This window comes from Xenopus laevis, chromosome 6S (assembly GCF_017654675.1).
Source record: "Xenopus laevis strain J_2021 chromosome 6S, Xenopus_laevis_v10.1, whole genome shotgun sequence".
In the NCBI taxonomy this organism is placed as follows: Eukaryota; Metazoa; Chordata; class Amphibia; order Anura; family Pipidae; genus Xenopus; species Xenopus laevis.
Genome location: NC_054382.1, coordinates 10,220,559 through 10,242,059, shown reverse-complemented (window position 1 = coordinate 10,242,059; position 21,501 = coordinate 10,220,559). Strand labels below are relative to the sequence as shown.

Here is a 21,501-nt window from a genome sequence, read left to right as displayed (position 1 = left end):
ACTAGTGTCAGGCAACCCCATGATGTCCGTAGCAGTGCAACTCTTTTCCCCATTGAAGAGTGAGCAGGTGGCTGCAGGGAAATCTCATGTTGGACTAAAGGAACCATGTGAATAATGACTAGTAAGAGTATCCTTTAGCCTAACTGAAGAGTATGAATGAGGTTAGTAGACCAGATGAGCAACTCAATAGTGCAGTACTTCACTATAAGGGCAGTGACACATCAGGAAATTAATCGCTAGCGATAAATCGCTGCTTCTCTGGGCAACTAATCTCCTGCACCCTCCAGTAAAAAGCTTTCCCATAGGCAATAATGTGAATCGCTGGTGGTAAAACCCATGTGTTGCTCCAGTCTCCCAAAATCGCTACAAGAGGAAACTTCAAGCAATTTTGGGAGACTGGAGCGACACATGGGTTTTACCACCAGCGATTCACATTATTTCCTATGGGAAAGCTTTTACTGGAGAGTGCAGATTAGTTGCCCAGAGAAGCAGCGATTTATCGCTAGTGATTAATCTCCTGGTGTGTCACTGCCCTAAAAGCAGTTTGGGGAATGTAAGCACTGTGAGCTGTTTAACAGATTCTTATTGACTGTTAAGGTAAGGCTACACGAGGAGATTCGGGGAGATTGTGTCGCCTGGCGACTAATCGCCTCGTCTTTTGCGCGACTATCTTCCCGAACTGCCTCTGCGTTTTTCCCCATAGGCTAGAATGAAAAGTCGCCTGCGCTAATGCACACGCGGCGATGCGTTTTCTATAGTCACCTGAAGTTGCCTCACTGAGGCGACTTTGCATTGTAGCCTATGGGGAAAAACGTCAAGGCAGTTCAGGGAGATAGTCGGGCAAAAGACAAGGCGATTAGTCGCCAGGCGACAAAATCTCCCCGAATCTCCTCGTGTGGCCTTACCCTTAAAGAACCACTGGCACCCATCTGGGTAATTATATACAACTCATTTAACTCCATTCCACTTATTTATGCTGAAATCAACTAGTCAGAATGAACACAAAAATACAATGTGTTTGTATTTCACTTCCATTCCTCTAAACCTTCAAATAAACCTATTTAGTCTCACTGAAAAAATATTTCAGTAACCTATATTTTCCATACTGGTGTAACCATTAACTTGACTTGTATTACACGGGAAATATGCCAAGACAAACGTCTACATTACTGAGATAATGGGCCTCTGCTCCCTTTGTTTACTGAAACCTCATTGTTATTTAATTGGAGGGCATTAAAAGCACTTTGCCACCAATGTCTTCTGTGTGCCTTGATCAATGGCCCCAAGATGTACCACGTAAAGGGATTGATTATTTTAAGTGCTGTTTGTTGGCCAGAGTGTGTTCTGATGCATTTCTCAATCTAAGAGCAAAATAAAAAAGATTGATGCTTTTCTAGTCACCTACTCACGTCTGTCTGGCACTATTGTGCTGTACAATGTAAGAAGTATAAAGGCAGATCTAATGATGAAAAGAAAGTAGGTGCATTTATCAAAGTCACCAGTACCATCAGGCAGTGCCCGAGAGCCAGAACATCTCAAGAGTTATCCAAACTGAATAATGATAAGACCAAATGCATTGGGATAAATGCATCCTGCTTACAACACTGACCCCTTTGCTATTGAATAACTCTTGTACAAAACTCACTACAGGTATAGGATCCCTTATCCGGAAACCCGATATCCAGAAAGCTCCGAATTACGGAATGGCTGTCTCCCATAGACTCCATTTTATCCAAATAATCTAAATTTTTAAAAATGATTTCCTTTTTCTCTGTAATAATAAAACAGTAGCTTGTACTTGATCCCAACTAAGCTTTAATTAATCCTTATTGCAAGCAAAACCAGCCTCTTCAGTTTATTTAATGTTTATATGAATTTCTAGCCGACCAAATTACGGAAAGATACGTTATGCGGAAAACCCCAGGTCCCGAGCATTCTGGATAAAAGGTCCCATACCTGTACCAATAAACACATCTTAAGGTGGGGGCTATTATTTTTATGCTCATGCCCCAACACCTAATTTCTACTTTTTTTTATAATAAAAGCTTTCATTTTTTTTGAGTACAGTTGAGGGGAAGGAGCAATTTTTTAGGATTAGCTTCATGAGAGTTTGTAACTAAATAATTCCCTTCTATACTCGCATGCCTCTTGTGAGGTAGGAGGGAATTAAAGTAAAATCAGTATGCAATGTATGTAATAAAACTGAAAATTGAAAAAGCAGTTATTTTGCACCATAAAACGTACAACTGTACAACTGATGGAATAACCTGTCCAATCAACATATGAACATTATTATATAGAAAAATTTTAATATCCTGCCTGGAGTCAAACCTGGCCTATGTTAGCAGACAGTGAAGGTCCTGCTCTGCATTGACTTATTGCCCAAAGTAGGTCTATGTTCCAACGTTCCTGGTTGCGTTAATTCTGTCTGATCCTGTTTTTGACAGCTGCCTGTACAGACCTCTGCCTGTTCTTGACCATCCTCTCGGATCTCATTATTGTACTGCACTACTGATGGATGGGGAGAAATTGACCACGGTCTGTGATCCCAACTACGTTCCTCTCTTCTGATTTGGTACTGCCCTGTCTGACTGGTATTGATCCAGCCTGTTCCATGACTATTCTCTCTCTGTTCCCTGTCCATTCTGTTTTCGTTACAGTCTCCTTGTCTGTCCAGAACTCCCCCTTGGTCCTCTCACTTTAAGACCTGGCAGTATCCAAAAAGTGGAGGGCTCCTCCCGAAACGAAAGCCAGTGGTTAGAGGTAGAAGCTTGAGTCAAGACAGGGACCTTGGGCTTTGTTGGGGGGTTTCAGGCAGCTACAGCAGTAATAATAGGGTTCAGGATGCCTGTTCTGCTCCTTCCAAAGCTAAACTTAAATAGTTATCTGGTTACTAGTTTATATTGAGACTGGGTTTTTTTGTTTTTGTTATTTTATTATTCATCTTTCTATTTATATGTGCAGCATTTAAAAAATATACTTAGCTGCTATAATCAATGACCCTATTTATTAGAGATTCATTTCAAGCTGGAGAGTTTCAAAAATCATACAAAATAAACAGTTAAAAAATTGTTGCAAACTGTCAAAGAAAGATTATTGCCCACATGATGGCAAAAGTAAAATTTTAAAGTAAAGCCTCCCTCGGTTCCACCGGCACTCAGATTGTGGAAGGAAGTTCCCAAGATCACAGCCTGACACTGTCTGAAGTCCAGGATCTCCAAGAAGAGTTAAGAAAGCCTTATATGAATTCGCAAATATAATTTTTTTATCATTTTCCATGAAAGTATCCAATATCCATGGATATCACTCATCAACCAACTCTTTTTTTAATAAGACTATAAAGTGTTGGTGCTCTAAAAGTATCTGAGCTTCTTAGACTTGTGTTGTGGCTCTGGAAAAGCTTTCTTATGCTCATCTATCATGTTCTTTTGCTGCTTGGAAAGTAGAGTCGGATCTTACCAGCTGTTGGCCTTTAGGTCCCCACCCTGCATACTGAAGTTGTGCATTTCGAACCTCTGGTGGATTTAAAATACGATGTTCCCTATAATGAAAGACAAAGAAGAAAAATGTTCAAAATAGAATTGTGTCCATTGGTACTTATTCAAATAACTGATATTTATCCATTGAATAATCCTATGCATCAATGATATACCAAAAACTCCATATTCTGCCTTTAAAAAAATTCCAATAATTTGTCTATATTGTGGCTGCATAGTAACTTGAAAAGTCTGTTGCAAAAGCAAGCCCGATACATTTATAAGCTGTCTGATCATTCTGTTAAAATCATTGGAGGTCTACATTTAAAATAAAATGCTCCATACACACAGCTGGAGTGCTGCTAAAATAATTTTAGGTACAAAGTGCTAATACAGTTGATCAACGCAATCCCACCTATGGTCAAAAGTAGGGGGTAGGGACATGTGTATGTCTATTTTGAGCCACTATATCACTTTCTGAACACTTTTTCCAGTGTACTGCTGTAACCGTGTACATTTATAATAAAAGACAGACCCCTCCCCCCAAATGTAATAAGGCACTAAGTTTTCTCAGGAGCAGAAACCAATCAGCAGGAAGAATTTACTGGTCACCTGTTTAAAAGCATGGGTTACTGCTCCTGGGAAAATATAATAGGGGCATGTTTACTAAGTCACGAAACGCGTTGAGCCATAAACTCCCCTGCTCTGCTCATCCAGATTCATGTGATTTTAACTAAGTTTAAAGGAGAAGGAAAACTACGGAGGCATTTTATTGCCAATAGATTAGCTGCAATAGTGCAAGCTAGAATGCTATATTTATTCTGTGGAATGTTTTACCATACCTGAGTAAAAAGCTCTAGAAACTCTCTGTTTGTTTAGGATAGGAGCTGCCATATTAGCTTGTGTGACATCACTTCCTGTCTGAGTCTCTCTCCCTGCTCTGGGCTCAGATTACAGTAGAGAAGGGAGGGGGGGGGGAGAGGAGCAAACTGAGCATGCTCTTGCCCAGGGCAATGAGGTTTAAGGTGAAGGCAGGAAGTCTGATACAGAAGCCCATGTGTACACAATAGAAGGAAAGAAATGTGGTGTTTCTTTTGACAGGGGACTCTGATAAGGCTTACTTAGTTTTAACCTTTCCTTCTCCTTTAACCAATAAAGGAAGATTTTATACAGTTCTTTCATATAGTGTCTCTATCCGAAGAAGAATCCGACTCATGCGCCTTCAGTACAGTGCATGTTTACTAACATTGGGGATAAATATCTGAATAGATTCCTGGAGATGTTGCCCATGGCAGCCAATCAGCATTTAGATTTAAACAGCCACCTATAAGTTAGAAAACAAAAGCAAAGGACTGATTGGTTGCTATGTGCAGAAATCTCTCCAGACATTTATCTCCAATGTTAGTAAACATGCCACTAAGTGCCTTTTATTACCTAATGGGGAGAAGGTCTTAAGGCCAAGCCTGGTCTTTCAATCACTACTCGAGTAACATGGACTTCAATCTAAAGGCTATCATTACAACATTAAAGAGTTTAACACACAAAAAAGTTTGGGTAGTGGAATTTCCAACAGAACAAAACCATTCACAGAGCTCTGTGATCCTACTGGACAACTTGTAGTGTAGCTTGACACAATGTCCTCCGCTCTGTATCAGTATCAAAAATGTTGGAGGTCGCTGTGAAGCTTTTCTGTGAAACGTGTTCAGTACAAGTTCAGCAGCGTAATAAAGGGCTAGCGCTGGTTGCTTTTGTTATTTTGACAAATGAGAGCTACTAGTCTCTCCAATTTGCCTCAGAGGGGGAAAAATCCTTCCTGACTCCAAAATGGCAATGGGACCAGTCCCTGGATCAACTTGTACTATGAGCTATCTCCCATAAACCTGATCAAATATAGCTGAGTGAACAGATTTGTCTAGGAATGCCCAATGTGCTGGTATTCTAACCTCTCAGCTGCAAAGTTTAACGGGCATGTAAAGGCAAAAAAATAAAATCCCATTTTTACTTTCTTTAATGAAAAAGATACCTATCCCCAATATACTTTAATTAAAAAATGTGTGCCGTTTTTATAAGAAACCTGACTGTATGCAGTGAAATGCTCCCTTCATTTACTGCTGTGGATAGGAATTGTCAGATGGTCCCTAACTGCTGAGCAGGGAAACAATCATAATTATGAACAGCAGGGGGAGCCCCCGCCTTACTTCCCAGCCATGCAGAACTCAAGCAGCTTTGTTTATGATGATCCCTAAGCAGCCCAGACCACACTGAGCATGTGCACAGTCTTAGTCCTTCAAAGATGTATAACAAAGTTACAAGATGGTGACCCCCTGTGGCCAACTTTGAAAGCATAAATCATGTGTTTGATTAGGCTTGTGGTGCAGTAAGTTCATGTTTATATTTAGTATACAAAATACAGCATTTCTAGCCTTATTCTATTTTAGACTTTACATGCCCTTTAATAAAAGTAAGCCATGAACAGCAAACTCAAGACTTGCACTTAAATATTTATGTTGTAAGCCCAGCTCAGAGTTTGAGTGAGAAATGGTTGGCTAATTAAAGCAAAGCAAATGAGGAAGAGAGGAGGGTCAATGACCAAGGAGGGAATGAGGACGAAAGCCGAGAGGCACGTTATAGTTCTATCTCACTAAGTCTGTGTAAGCATCCAAGCTAAAGGTTTCACTAATTGGTACATCAGAATGATTAAGTGCAGTTATATCCCAGATACTGATGCAGTGGGAAATCAGATAAGTATAGTGTCTAAGATTAGGAAGAGAAGTATATGGTCATGGCAAGAACTGAAGAACACTTGACACTGAAGAATTACTTTTAACTGCAATTAAACCAGCTTCACCGGTTAACACATTGGGCGCTGACATATACTTAGGGCAATATCACCCCAGGCAGTTTAAGTGGCACAATATCCTGAAGCACAGCATCAAAATGCCTGGAAACACCCACAACCACTTCAAATGCTTTTATGTGGTCACACTTGTACTAGAACTCATTAACAAAAAAAAGATTTTTAACGGGTGTCCTAATGGAAAGGGGGAGCATGGCAATGACATTAGATGATATATTGGGTGAATGATTATTTAGCAATACTGCTTTGTTGCACAGGACTTGATTCTGACCAGGGCACGTTTTGCAAAGTTTTTGTATGTTTGCAGGGTTTTCCTCCTAATGTGTTGTATGAATGTGCTGGGGAACTTAAATTGTATGTTCCACTGTGGCATTGACTAATGTGTATAATGAACATATGCCCTGAAGAGCCCTAGAACTATAATAGTATGACAGATATCTGTAACCTCTCTATGTAAGGTTCTCTAAACAAATATTGGACCTCAAAAGAAGGACTTAAACCCAACACATTATATTCCAAACCCCATGATAAATTCTAATACTTGATTGAGGTGTGGTGCGCAGTCATACCCAGTACCTCTATAGTGTCAATATAAGCCTTTCTCATCTTTCAAATTTTCTTTTCTTTGCTTTTTATATACTCTACATGATCAATAGTATATGTGCACCCATTCAAATTATTGGAATTAGTCATACAATTACTACGTCATACAATGACATTTTTTACAAGTCTATGCTTTTTACTTGGAAACAGTTTGAGGAAGGCCCTTTCCTGTTTTAACACCAAAATGCCCCTATGTACAAAATAAAGTCCATATAGAATTGGTTTGTTGAGGTGGTCGTGGAACTTGATTGACTTAAACAGTCAACCAAACTGATCAGCTTTGGCTTCAATTCACAACATCCCAACACATCCCAAATAAATTCCAACAACAATGTTCCAACATCTAGTAGATACCTTCCCAGAAGAGCAGATGTTTGATTTATCAGCAAAGAGAAGACCAACTTTATATCAATACCGTTGTATAAAAAGAACAGAGGCGCCAAAAGAATAAAAGGATATAAACGAGTTTAAAAACCAAAACTTGGTAATCAGAGGAGGCAGTAGTGGACTTACCTCCTCCAAGCAGACACAAAACAACTGTAATTAAGCAGTCAAAATTTATTAACGAACTCCAATGGTTTTTAAACTCGTTTATATCCTTTTATTCTTTTGGCGCCTCTGTTCTTTTTATACAATACTAAGTCCACCCTGGGTGGAGGGTTGATACCCTTTTTCTATCTACAGAGAGCGACTTCTTAATCCTGAGTGGGGTCAGGACAATCTCCCCACCTGCCTTTACAGTGGTTGCCTATTGGTAACCTTGGTTTGTGAGTATATGTTATCTACTCTTATTTCATTATCCCTTACCAATACATACTACACTATTGGGGCTCTTGGTGTTCTTTTTGTTTATATCAATACCCTTAGTTTTAGAGATGTTAGACTGGCAAGTGATGGTATTTTTAGTAGTACCATTTTGACCTCGTGTAAGACAAAACTCAGTAAAGGAAAACCTTTAGTAATAGTCAGGCAATTTATTCTTACATAATACAACATAACAGTTTTGTCTGGGTAAGCTGTTGGAGTAACACACAGAATGTCAGCCAAGGACTTACCAAAGACACACCTCTTGGTCCAGGCATTATATAACTTTCAGAAGGCATTTACAATAAGTGTGACAAGGGTTTCACGGAAATACCATACATAGTCTGTCTCCTCCTTGTACAATTAATGTCTAAATGATTTACTTAGTCTTACATGTTATCAAAGGAATGTTGTAACATACTGTGCCTAGCTCCAACGGTCCACAGCCTCGCAATCAGCTATCGGCTATCCAAGGCCATTGTGGTATTTCCAGTAATTTGAGCAGCACTTCAGCAGTAAGGGGCCCCCATCAGACAGACTGGCGTTATGCTGACACTCTGGAATTTAAGTAACAGAGTGATGATCTTTTGTTTGTATGGCCTAGTATAAGCTATATGAGTGACCATTGTCCACAGTAGACCATTAGTCCTTAAAGTCCATCCTGCCTTGGGCCATATAGCGTTATGGCGTCATAGAGGGCGGGGTTGACAACTATCAACCCTCTGACACTAGCCATTCGTCCGTTTTAGGATTTAGACCGTTCCAGATATATATTATATAAACACAAGTCTAAGGTACAAAATAATAATAAGAATGAAGAAGTAAGAGAAAAGGCACAGACACCATAGGCACATTTTCTTTTGATTAAAAACAACAATTTTATTGTTTTGTTTTTTTAACATGCCAAGGTCTGGTGCCACTCTTATATGTCTCCTGACTGGCCTTATAAAGGGTGGGATTACTATTCCTGGCAACAGCTCAATTACCCATCTGATGGAGTTCTGCTTTCCTAAATCTTCTAATTAAATTATTGTCTTTCAGAAGCAGATTTTTCTGCTTTGTGTTCAGTATATTACATAGAGAAACATAATTCACTCAAGTGAATGCTTATCATGGCAATTACAGAAACAAGTGTTGCATAGAAAAAAGTTAATACATTGTTGTATCGGCTTGTTTTGTGTTTGTTTCATTTGCTTACAACAGACATTTTTACCGTAGTCGAAAAATGTACTTGCTAAATCGACCTTAAAGTAGCAGACATCCATTATTGCAGAAATATGGCAACCTTTTTGTATGAATTTGTGAACAGCATTGCGCATTTTACAAAGACAGATGTCATTTATTTACTTGTCATCCAGTTGGCGAATAAAGTGGTTTTGTAATCTCACAGTATTAATTATTTATATTTCTTTAATAGTCGAAAATGATCACCACTCATTTAATATAAAAATGAATGGTCTTGTTAGTGACTCCACTCATCAGGCACAGCAATGTAACTGGTTATTAGTGTATTTTATGCAGGGCCGGGCCAGGACGGTGCCCTAGGCAGCCCGGCTGGCCAAATATTCCCCCCCTCTGACCGGCACGATGGAGAGAGAGAAGAGACGGAGGGGAGAGAGAGAGGAGACAGAGGGGAGGGAGGGGTGAGCGATGGAGAGGAGGGACGAGACTGCGACGGAGGAGAGGGGTGAGAGGGAGAGGAGAGTGACGGAGGGGAGAGGTGAGAGACGGAGGGGAGAAAAGGGAGAAAGGGGACAGTGATGGAGGGGAGGGCAACAGGAGGGAGGGGGGAGCCACGGAGGGGTGGGTGACAGAGGGCAGGAAGGGGAGTAAGACAGATGTCATTCATTTACTTGTCATCCAGTTGGCGCATAAAGAGGTTTTGTAATCTCACAGTATAATTTATTTATATTTCTTTAATAGTCAAAATTATCACCACTCATTTAATGTAAAAATTAAAGGTCTTGTGACTCCACTCATGATGCACAGCAATGTAACTGGTTATAAGTGTATATTATGCAGGGCTGGGCCAGGTCGGCCAGTCAAATAGCCCCACCCACTAGTGCGACGGATAGAGAGGAGACAGAGGGGAGAGAGAGGAGACAGAGGGGAGGGAGGGGGCAGTGATGAAGAGGAGGGGAGAGAGGGAGGGGAGAGGGAGGGAGGGAGGGGAGAGGGAGGGAGGGGAGGGAGAGTGATGGAGGGGTGGGTGACAGAGGGAAGGAAGGGGAGTGCAGACCAAGGGTAGGCAAAAGACAATTTTAGAGGTAGCTGCCTAGTGCCTCCCTATCATTGAGCCCTAGGCAGCTGCCTCATCTGCCTACCCCCAGTTCCGGCCCTGATTTTATGTACATCTAAAGATGGTATTATATGCACAGATTGTCCAGAAATCAGCCCATTCTGGCCTGTACATGTATAGCTCCTGAAATCAATATTGATCAGCAAAAATGCAAAACAAAATTGACTTGTTGAACAAACCAATGTTTTTCATGTGAAGAGACCCTGAGAAATGTTTTACTCAGGCAGTTTCCCTGTATTTGTACACCTACACCTGTAAGTGGTCCTTTGATTTACCCAGGCAGCTGTTTTTCCCTTTCTTTTTTCCAGAGTCTATTGGTATTTGATCTAGTGCAATGTTTGCCCAGTAGATTGCAGTATAATGTTGTACGAAATTGAGAGAACACTTGTGCCCTGGGCTCACTTCCTGGATCCCACCTTGCAGGGAGGTGGGTATAGGACTGGGTCTGAGCAAGTGACAGGCCCTGGTTAGGGACAGTTCTATATAGTGATAGGAGTTTGTGTTATAGTTGCTCTAGGAGTGAACGTTAGAGGCAGTTCAGATAGTGAGCAAGTTTCTGGCTCCAACAAGGAGAGTAGTTGGGGTTAGCACCCTTGAGGTGATCAAGCCTCCAGACAGGGACACGAGTGGGTGAGCTCAAGAGCAGGGACAGTACCAAGGAGCCCCAAGGCGATCCCTAGTGCTGGGGAAAATCACCAAGACAGGCTGCACTAGCCCCTAAGAGGGATCTACTTGCAAGTTTGCAATTGTAAAGTGTCAAGGTTTTCCAATCATTATCTTGAATGTAACTGAACATATACTGTATACAGCCTAAATTCTGTGACCAAGATTCACTGCCATGAAGAAGAAATACTCCTGCACTTCATTTCAACCTGGCTAATCTGTTCACCAGGAGACAACCAGGATTCAACTGATGGTTAGATGCTTAAAGGGCCATTATGCACTGCCGGAAGTTGCAGGGAGTTGCCTACAGCCTAGAAGCAAGTCACAATACTCATACACAGCTCAGGTCACGTATATTGCCCAAAATTTTGGATTATCGTACATGACTCAGTGCAGACCATAATACCTTCAAATTGCAAATAGGACCTCTGACATTGACTTCTACAGGACCTCGACAGGTTGAAGATGGAGTATTTTCAGATTCTGGCTTTTTGCATGTTCGGAGTATAATAGATTTTGAAAAATTTAAGTTTTTTTTTTACACTAAAAATTTTGCATTTTTTGAGTTTTTAGCATTTGGACTTATAAATAACCCCCTAATAAATTACCCCCTAAGAGATGAATTTCCGGGTTTTAACCTGGAAAATCGGCTCTGCTAGTACAGAGAGCACCATTGTGCTCAATAGATTTGCAATGCAGCCCCCCCTTTGGCCCACTCTGACGATGATGTTTTAAGCACGGAGCGGGAGAGGTGGGGCAGCAGGATCACCCCTAACGATCTCGTTATAAGCACAATTGATCATTAGGTGTTGATGTGTGTGTCCTAAATATGAGTCTACTTCATTACTGTAGTTTATCTTGAATTACTCTAATTGTGATCTGATCGGCCAGCTAGGAAAGCTTCCCCTCCATCAATAATGATCAATAGCAATGCTGAATCAACATCAAAAAAAACTATTGTGTATCCCTAAAGATTCAGACAACAATAAATATTAGTTTAAATTGGTTCAAAAGAATTGGCCTCAGTTTGTTCTTGGAAAAAGTCCATAGAGTGCTAGCTTAGTAACAAACGGATAATATGCTGAGCACTTAACTAAATCTGCACCGGAAGAATAAGTTACTGGGCGCTACAGCTAGTGATGGGCGAATATTAGTGATGGGCGAATTTGCGCCGTTTCGCTTCGCCAAAAAATTCGCGAGTTTCGCGCGAAATTCACAAACGGCGAAAAATTCACGAAATGGCGCCGGCGTCTCGTTTTTTTGACGCCGGCGCCCGTTTTTGGCGCCGGCGTCCGTTTTTTCGAATTTTTTTTTGACTCCGGCGAATTTTTGCCGCGAATTTTCGCGGGTGTTTCGCAAATTTATTCGCTGGCGGCGAATCGCGCAAATTCGTTGCGAATTCGCCTATCACTAGCGAGTATGACGCATTTCGTTTTGCGAAAAATAGCGAAATGGCAAAAAAGTCGCCCCACACATTGAAGTTCAAACCAAGCAACATTGTTTACTATCCATTTTAGTCTATGGGCATTTTTTCTTGGAGAAGTGAGGAGAAATATTTCTCTCATCCCTAGCCACAGCAAAATTATTTAAGGGCCCCCTAAAACTTTGTATTTCTTTTTGAACATATATTGAAACAGTATTCCCTATACCTTCATTTGTAGCAGAGCCTCCATTCCATTCAGCCAGTAAAAGTGATTATAGAGGTACACAGCCTCTACAAATCTACATATCTCCTTACTAACACATTAGGAAAACGTTTTATTATTATATTACTGGCCCTTTAAATCTGCATCCTACCTAATAACCTAAATATTTCCACTTCAGCTCTCCATCGCAAGCCGTTACATTCATTAGAGCACATTTCTTTTATTTGCCCTTTTCGAAACTGTTCAATATAATTTAGCTTTGTCATTTTTCCAATTAGCGAATACTGCTTTAAATGCCAAATCACTTCCCCTAAAAACCCAGAAAAATGTTACTCTGGAATTCTTTGTAAAAACTGCTGACTGTGAAATTGGCCTGTAATTCGCTCAGACTCATAAAAAGGGAATAAAAAAGGCACCACTATTGAAATAGTCAGATACAGAGGAAGCAAGCACGCTAAAGTGCGGATTTTACTGAACGTTACCTCTTTCGCCAGAGTCGATTTCGCCACCTCAGACCAGGCGAAGTGGTAAAAAAAGCTACATCTGCCTCAATCTTCTGTCACTTACATTATATCCTGTGAGCCGAAAATGCATTAAAGTTCAAAAAACGCTGGCGACTTTTCCTTTTTTTGAAGCGGGATTTGCCTGCAAAAGTCCTAACTTAGACTTATTTTGGGTAATCGATGTTCTCAAGACATTTGGAACATTCATTTTACAGTGGGCTCAAGTGTCGGGCATTATATTAACTCTCTTGTCTTTATTAAGGTTCACTGGACATGTGTACTAAAAAGTGGTAACTTCAAGCATTTAAACCAGCATTTATAATAAAGACGTCCATACAACTTTAAATTACCCGGCCTATGCAAATTGACCTAAGCGCAACATCACTAGCGAATTTTCGCTAGGCACAAAGGAATAGGGATGGGCGAATTTTTTCTCCTTGTTTCGACGTGGAAATGATGGCCATAGACTTGTATGGCGGGCGGCGAATTTTTGGCAAAACGAAACGGCTCAAATTCGCCCATCCCTACAAATGAATGCTAGCGGAAAGTCGCCAGCGTTCGATGCCTGGGACAATACCAGCATTTTAGTGAATTAGAGTATTCGTAGTGCATCTGCGCCTAGCGAAGTGGTGCGAAGCTGACGCTGGTGAAAATTCGCCGTTAATGAATCGGCCCCTATTAGTGTTGGGAAAATAAATTTGCTTGTCACAAATTCACAGCGAATTTCCGCATTTCACCACCGGCAAATAAATTCATTAATCTCCCACGAAAATGTGCTTCGTCAAAAAACTTTGGACGCGCGTGAAAATCGCCGCACGTTGACACTATTCAGACACCCATTAACTTTAACACCAGCGTAAATTTTTTTTTGTTTTTTTGCAAATTTTTCGGGAAAATTCACAAATTTTGCGGGAAATTCGCAAATTTTGCGGGAAATTCGCAAATTTTTCGGCAAAGCAAAATGGGAGAAATTCACTCATCACTGGCCCCTATGTCTCTAACCAATTAGCACTTAAGCTCTTTGTCCTGATATGATTTCTGTATATATTTCTATGTGATTTGTCTTCCCCCTGTATACTTGTATATATATTGTACTTGTATGCACTGTACAGCTCTTCGGCTCCTTAACAGCGCTTTACAAATAAAGTTATACAATACAAGTTATACAATACAAATCAGCCTGGTATCATAAAAACAATGGTCACCAGGGTACTTTTAAATCCTCCCTCTACACGTTACTCCACGATTGCTCTATACATTCAAATGAAAATAGTATCTTCCCTTGTATCCAGGGGAGCCAATAGACTTACAATACCCAATAGCAAGTGCATCAGGGAAGCTACTAGTCTGGAACCATTATTACACTGCAATGTTTTTGACACAATAGGTAAAGTTATTAGATCACTTATTAGACATGACTTTTCATGGATTATAAAGTTTACTATTTAAACACAATTTGCTGACTTTCATTCTGGAATTGCCTTTTTATAATGTTTTCAAAATGTTTATGGCCAGAGGGAAGATGAATTAGACGTAGCAGCAAAATGTTATGGGAATCTCATTATTTCAATAACACATTTGGCTCCTGATAAAATTGGTCAATTTGTATGAAAATGATAGGGGCCTTAGATTATAAGCTCCACTGGGAATGATCTCTGTAAATATGTTGGTGCTAAAAATATAAAGTACAAGTATGGGACCCATTATCTAGAATGCTCAGGACCTAGGGTTTTCCAGATAACGGATCTTTCTATAATTTGGATCTTCATATCTAAAGACTACCAGAAAATCGTGTAAACATGAAATAAACCCAATAGGCTGGTGTTGCTTCCAATAAGGATTAATTATATCTTAGTTGGGATCAAGTACAAGCTACTGTTTTATTATTACAGAGAAAAAATAAATATTTTTTTACAATTTGGATTATTTGATTATAATACACAAAAGCCATGAATATCCTGTAAATGATATCCTTATAAACGGTGAGTTCTGATGTCATCAGTTATAAATGGTGAGTTCTGATGTCATTTCGGTCACATGACTCACTGAAATTTGTGTATTATAATAAATAAAGTACCCCCAGTCGCAAAATATGAGGATATTAGAAGTTACCTCGGAGTTCCATGACCTGTATAAAAACACTCCGCCTTCGGCCTCATACTTTTATATGGTCATGAAACTCCTCGGAAACTTATAATATCCTTATATTTTACAACAGGGAGTACTTTATTCACTATATAATACACAAAAGCCGTGAATATCTTGTAAATTATATCCTTATAAACGGTGAGTAGTGATGTCATCAGTTATAAACGGTGAGTAGTAATGTAATTTCTGTCACATGACTCACTAAAATTTGTGTATTGTAATTAATAAAATACCCCCAGTTGTAAAATATGAGGATATTAGAAGTCACCTCGGAGTTCCATGACCTGTATAAAAACACTCGGCCTTCGGCCTCGTGTTTTTATATGGTCACGAATCTCCTCGGTAACTTATAATATCCTTATATTTTACAAGTGGGGGTACTTTATTCACTATATAATGGAGTCTATGGGAGATTGCCTCTGTAATTCAGAGCTTTCTGGATAATGGGTTTCCGGATAAGGGATCCCATACCTGTATTATAATAATAATATCTTCAATGGAAAAATCAGCTATCTCCTATTTCATTTTGGCCAAAAAAAACCCCTTCATCCCTCCAGGAATCAAATGGATTTCACAAAGTCTGAGGTTCGCCTTCAAATTGCCATGATGTTTTGTCAAAGAGCAGTTAAAATGCTTTATAAAGGGAGAGAGAGGAAACTCACAGGTCCACATCGCGGCCACTCATTCGTTGTGTCCAATCCTAATAGTGTGCTGGCTCCCTCTTACTGGTCTCCAATCCAGTGGACATCATATGTAGGGGGTTAGGTGGGTGAGAAAGCCAATCCACACACTTTGGATAAAAATCACTGTCCAGCTTTATTGAAGAAATTAAAACAACAGACAGGCATCTTTAGCAGTTGTACTCCTATCCTATGACATGTAGAATCACCTAATCCAAATCCTTTTATCCAAAGTGTGTGGATTGGCTTTCTCACCCACCTAACCCCCTTTATAAAGGGAGCCAAAAAAGATAAAAAGTAACCTAATGAATGAATGAAACATTTTGTGCTAATGGAAATGTAAACATTTACAACTGACATTGTGTATGAATTATTTATGAATTTTACATTATCTTAATAGTATTCAAGATATGAGAAGTTTTACAGCAGGAGGCGCTGAAACAACAATACCCCCTGCTGTTCATTTCAGCCCACTGGATATAATCGCTACAGAGCGTAAAGACAGGCAGGCGCCGATCCGGAACCTCAACGTTGAATCCAAAGAAAGAAAACAAGCGCCTTATGCGTTTCGTGTCACCAGAGGACACTAATGGGGGAATGTAATAAAAGTCGCAAAGAACAAAACAATTAGCACAAATAAGAATAAAAAGTCTAATTTCGCAATGTAATACTCTTCCTTAAACCGTTATTACATTGCGAATTTTAATTGCGCATTGCCCACTTTTAAGAAGTGCTTGAAGGTGTCGTAATATTTTGGAGCAAACATAACAACCTTTTCAGTAAGAGTTTTTATCACATTCACTGCGCACAGGCACTAGCTATAAAATTCTCAAACCTTCTTTCACTGTCGGAAATGGTCGCTAAACAGTTTCCGGGTTCGCCTAAAGGCACAACTTTTCGCATTGCAAATATTCTTTTATTACATTCCCCCATAAGTGCAGAGCCACACAGTCAGATTCAGGGAGATTAGTCGTCCGACGACAAATCTCCTCTTCTTCGGGGCGACTAATCTCCCCGAACTGCCTTCCCGCCGGCTAGATTGAAAATCTGATCTTTTCGTTTTCCAAAGTCGCCTGAAGTTTCCTCGTGAGGCAACTTTGGGCGACTTCGGAAAATGAAGCAATCTGAGTGCCATCCCGCCGGCGATTTACAATCTAGCTGGTGGGAAGGCAGGGGAGGCAGTTTGAGGAGATTAGTCACCCGACGAAGAGGAGAATTGTCACCAGGTGACTAATCTCCGTGAATCTGATCTTGTGTCTCTGCCCTAAAGGGCATACTTATCAAAGGTTGAGTGATAGAGTTTGAATGAACTCGAATGACCTCAAATTACCTTGAAACCCAAATAGAATCTTATTTAAGAAAAAACTCGAACGTCTAAAATTTGAACGAATATTACCGACCCGAAAACTCTAATCGAATTTGAATCAAATTCGACGGAACTCGAATCGAATTTGACAGAATGGAAAAAACTTGATTGTCAGGAAGGCTTAACATCTTCAAATGGGTCAAATGGGTCACTGGACCATTGACTTTATTAGTTTTATCAGGTTTTATGTGGCTTAATATCGAATTTGAGTTGTTACCAGGTCCAGGTATGATAAATCTCGAATTTGAATTTGAATTCTAGTTAATTCCCAACTTGAATTTGTGAGTTTTGACCACAAATCCAACTGGAAAATTTGAATTCGAATTTAACATTCAAACCTTAATAAATCTGCCCTTAGGCATAGCTTGTAGTACAGTTCAGCCAACTGAATTTTTTATTCTCTGGAAGTAGAAAATTAAGTTAGTAAAAAAAAAAAAAAAAGAAAATTCTTGTGATATTCTGATGAGAAGATTAAGTTAGTGAGTAGAGCCATTTCTCTGGTCAGAGCAACATCATTAGACTTTTTTTTCTACCTAATGTTTGCATAGGTATTCCCCATTAATAAGTCAGCTGGGATGTTTTTGGTGTATTGGAATCCTTTAAACTTGGCCTGATACAGGAATTGACTTGTATTTCAGAACTTGTCACAATGAATTAGTAAATGAGCAAGTTCCTCAATTCTACTGACTCAAGGAAAAGAGCCGCGACGCTACATTTGTCATTTTCTGTTACTGCTTTCGTGCCCTTACAAGCAAACCCATTTTCTCTTGCAGAACACATTCTAAAGAAAGGAAATCTCTGCCTTTTCTTATTAGGACACCCATTGGCACAATATCTCCTCATTCTCCCAACAGGCTGATTTGACATCTGAGAGAAAATATCATGTGCAGGTGAAGATTATTAATTAAAATAAATATCATACAGCAATATTTGTGGAAGAAAAGGTAGAGGAGGCAATTAAAACCAATAATTGTGACAAGAAAGAGGAAGAACTCCTGTCAGTTCTTGTCACTGAAGCATCAGTCTGAAGCGCAGGATCCAATTACAATGACAAGCGAAGCAGAAAGCGACTCCGACAAGCAACACCTTCAGATGAGATCTTCCTCTGTACTGGAAAATGTGTGGATCCTTCCTGTACAAAGCCTGGTTTCCTTGAAAGAATAATTGCTTCTGATAGATGAACCTATAAATGAGATACCTCTCTCTCCGGGTCTACAAGAAAGAGGGTGGTCAGTTGGGTCTTCCTGTTGTAATGAGGTCTACAAAACGTTAGTGAAATCCCCTGGAATTGGTGCTGGTGGGGGTTAAACAGGGGTCCTGAAGCACATTTGTGCACCCATTACTTTCTCCATCTGGCTCAGGACCCTACAATTCACAACCAAGGCTCAACCTCAAAAAGCACTCCCTTGAGCCAACATCATTGAAGTATCCCCCTACACCCTGGGGGACAGCTGGGAATCACTGACTAATGTTCTGAATATTCTGGCAGAGTTTGGTGCAATATCGGGTCTAGTAATCAATACATTTGCTAACATATGGAACATTAATTTTACAGTGGGCACATGTGTAGGGCATTGGAATGATGTTATTGTCTTTAGTAAGGTTCCCTGGACTTTAAATTTCCTGCCCTATCAAATTGACCTGAGCGTAAGATCACTAGCGAAGTTTCAAAGAAATGAACGATAGCACATGTTCACAATCAAATGCTCGTATTGCCAAAGTAACGCTTGTGAAAAGTCACCAGCGTTCAGTGCCCACGACGAAACTCTGCATTTTAGTGAATTTCCAGTCTGAGCAAATTTTCGCTTGGCGAAGTGTTGCACTGGGTGCGAAGTGGACAATGGTGACTATATGCCAGTTAGTAAATGTACCCCATGGACTAACCACCCTGTTGTCCCCATCTCATAAAAAATGGTTATGCTACCCAAGCTTCTTTACTCTCTGCTGCATGCCCCTCTATGGGCACCAAAATCTTATTTCCTGAAAGTAAACGCTATTTACGCTGATATGGGCCCACTCTAGGCCGAGGTTAAAACTAGAGAAGCTAATGCACCCCAAATGCAAAGCTGGTCTAGCCCTTCCAGATATGCATACCTCCCAGCTGTCCCGTTTTCAGTGGGACAGTCCCGCAGATTAAATGGCAGGGCAGTTTCAGGTGCTTTGGTGTCCAGTTTTGGGGCTGCTTAAAGACTATACATTTAAACTACCTAAAAACTTCCCTTGGGCAATTACATTAAATCGCTAAATGAGAGGTAGAGATCTTTTAGGATGCACTGGCTCCATCTGTATTTATTATTACTGCACATATTGAAATACATGTGATGCAATGCTATAATTATGTAATAGACTAAATGAGCCCGGAATTCTAACTAACTAAGTTAACTAACTAAGTTAATAGGTATCCGGCCAAGACAAGGATTCAAAATAGGCCCTGACACTGCAAGTACAGAGAGGCCTACTGTTTGACAGTAGTCCTCAACCAATGACTATCGAGCAACATGTTACTCACCAATCCCTTTTGATGTTGCTCCGAGTGACCTCAAAGCAGGTGCTTATTTTTAATTTCCAGGTTTTTAGGCAAGTTTTGGTTGTATAAAAAACAGATATATTGCCAAACAGAGTCTCCTGTAGGCTGCCAGCCCACATAGGGGCTACCAAATAGCCAATCACAGCCCTTATTTGGCACCCCAAGCAACTTTTCATGCCTGTTTTGCTCTCCAACTTTTTAGTAAAGGGATATTTCATGGTTCACAATTTATCTTTTTTCAGTCTAACACTGGGATTACATCAGTTGACATGGCCATCTCTTATCCTATAGCAGGACCCCAATGAGTGCCTGTCCCTACAAAGGTGCAAATCAAAGATTAATACTTGAGTCACAGGAAAGTGAAATCACAAGGGACTGGCACAGATACTGATCAGGCCCTTCCTGCTTCATATTTCATTCCACCTCTCCCCTACCTCTGGTATAAATAGGTTTCTCTTCACCAATAATAAGAAGCCAGTGAAATGGGACATAGCTGCTCGGCAGACATCCCATCAAATAAACCAGAAAGGGAAAAGGAGTAATAGGAATACAGATGGAAGGCAGAGCCGAGAGGCCGGACTGTTGTGGATTCAGTGGAATCAAAGCAGCACTTTCTCATTCTGCCAAACACCGGCAAGGCAAACACAAGCCAGAGGTGGATGTTACTTCTTTGAAGAGAAACACAAATGCTATCTTAGGGAAAAGGCAATAATTAGTGATGGGCGAATAAATTTGCCAGGCATGGATTCGCTCCGAATATACGCATTTCATGTCGAGCGCATAAAAATTGTCGCCAATCAAAATTATTTAGACGCCCATTGACTTTAATGCATTTGGACAAAATAGTTGCGCATATAAAAATTGTCACTCCCATCAAAAATTGTTGCGGATCAAAATTATTTTGACACCCATTAACCAATGCGTTTTGCAAATATTCGAGGTTTCGCAAGTTTTTCCGCCATTTTGCCAAACAAATGGAAGCAGAAACAAAAGGGAACCTCTAGGCAGGTGCTATTTTTTAAAATTCCTACATTGGAGGCAACTTATTGAAGCATAAAGACACATTTCTACACCAAATGAGGTCTCATGCTTTCTGGCATATCTCATGGAGTAACCAAATAGCCAATCACAGAAACCTTTAGGGACCTTTTTCACGTGACACTTAAGTGTGGCTCATAAATAATTAAGGTTAGGGACCCCTGCCCTAGAGACTAAAACACCTCCTTGACTTGGAGTTGGAAGAAGACTTGGAGGTGGAGAAGTGGAGGACAATCTCATTACAGAAGTTGCTTCAATGCAAATGAGCCCAGACTGCTGTTGGCGCATTAGTCAGATTATTAAAAGCCCCCCTAAATGCCATTGCACAGGGGGTCTATTGCACACCAACATAGACCAGCTTATTGTAATATCTTTGCATAGTTCTCTATTAATGTATGTAATGCTTTTCTGCTGCAAAAACTGTCAGTTTCCACTTATCTCATGCAGTATCATCACAACAACAACAGTAAATCCACTGTGTATCTAAGGCCCATACTACTTCCTACTATACCCATTTCCCAGCAATTATTATTATTAACATGTATTCATATAGCACCAACATATTGCGTAACAACATCAGAATAGCAGGGCCTATTGAATTCTATAGCCTCATTTAGCCAGAAGCTTTCAATTCTACAAAATATGCAAAGCAAATGTTTCCTAAAAGTTCTAATAATGTCCATTATTTTCACATAGAAACAAAGAAATGTAATGTCAGCGACAAACAGCTGAGTAAAAGCTCATCCAGGAGAGAATTCCATGCTATGCTGTTCTGACTGCTGACAACACAATTGAGCTGTAATGTTCTTGCCCTTACTGTGATTATGAAGTCAGTTTCTTGCTATATAAAAGGCGGTTATTTACCTGAGATCAGCTCGGCACAATACAATA

General features: G+C 40.1%; 1 protein-coding gene across 3 annotated transcripts in view; it reads right to left on the bottom strand.

Moving 5' to 3' along the window:
- LOC108719662 (dipeptidyl aminopeptidase-like protein 6) overlaps positions 1-21,501 on the bottom strand; it is a 757,132-nt gene that overhangs the window by 83,602 nt on the left and 652,029 nt on the right. For all 3 annotated transcript variants that reach the window (XM_041567354.1, XM_041567352.1, XM_041567353.1), the window contains exon 7: positions 3,460-3,541. In XM_041567354.1, coding sequence (XP_041423288.1) covers positions 3,460-3,541 — 82 coding nt within the window. The remainder of the gene's footprint in view (positions 1-3,459; positions 3,542-21,501) is intronic.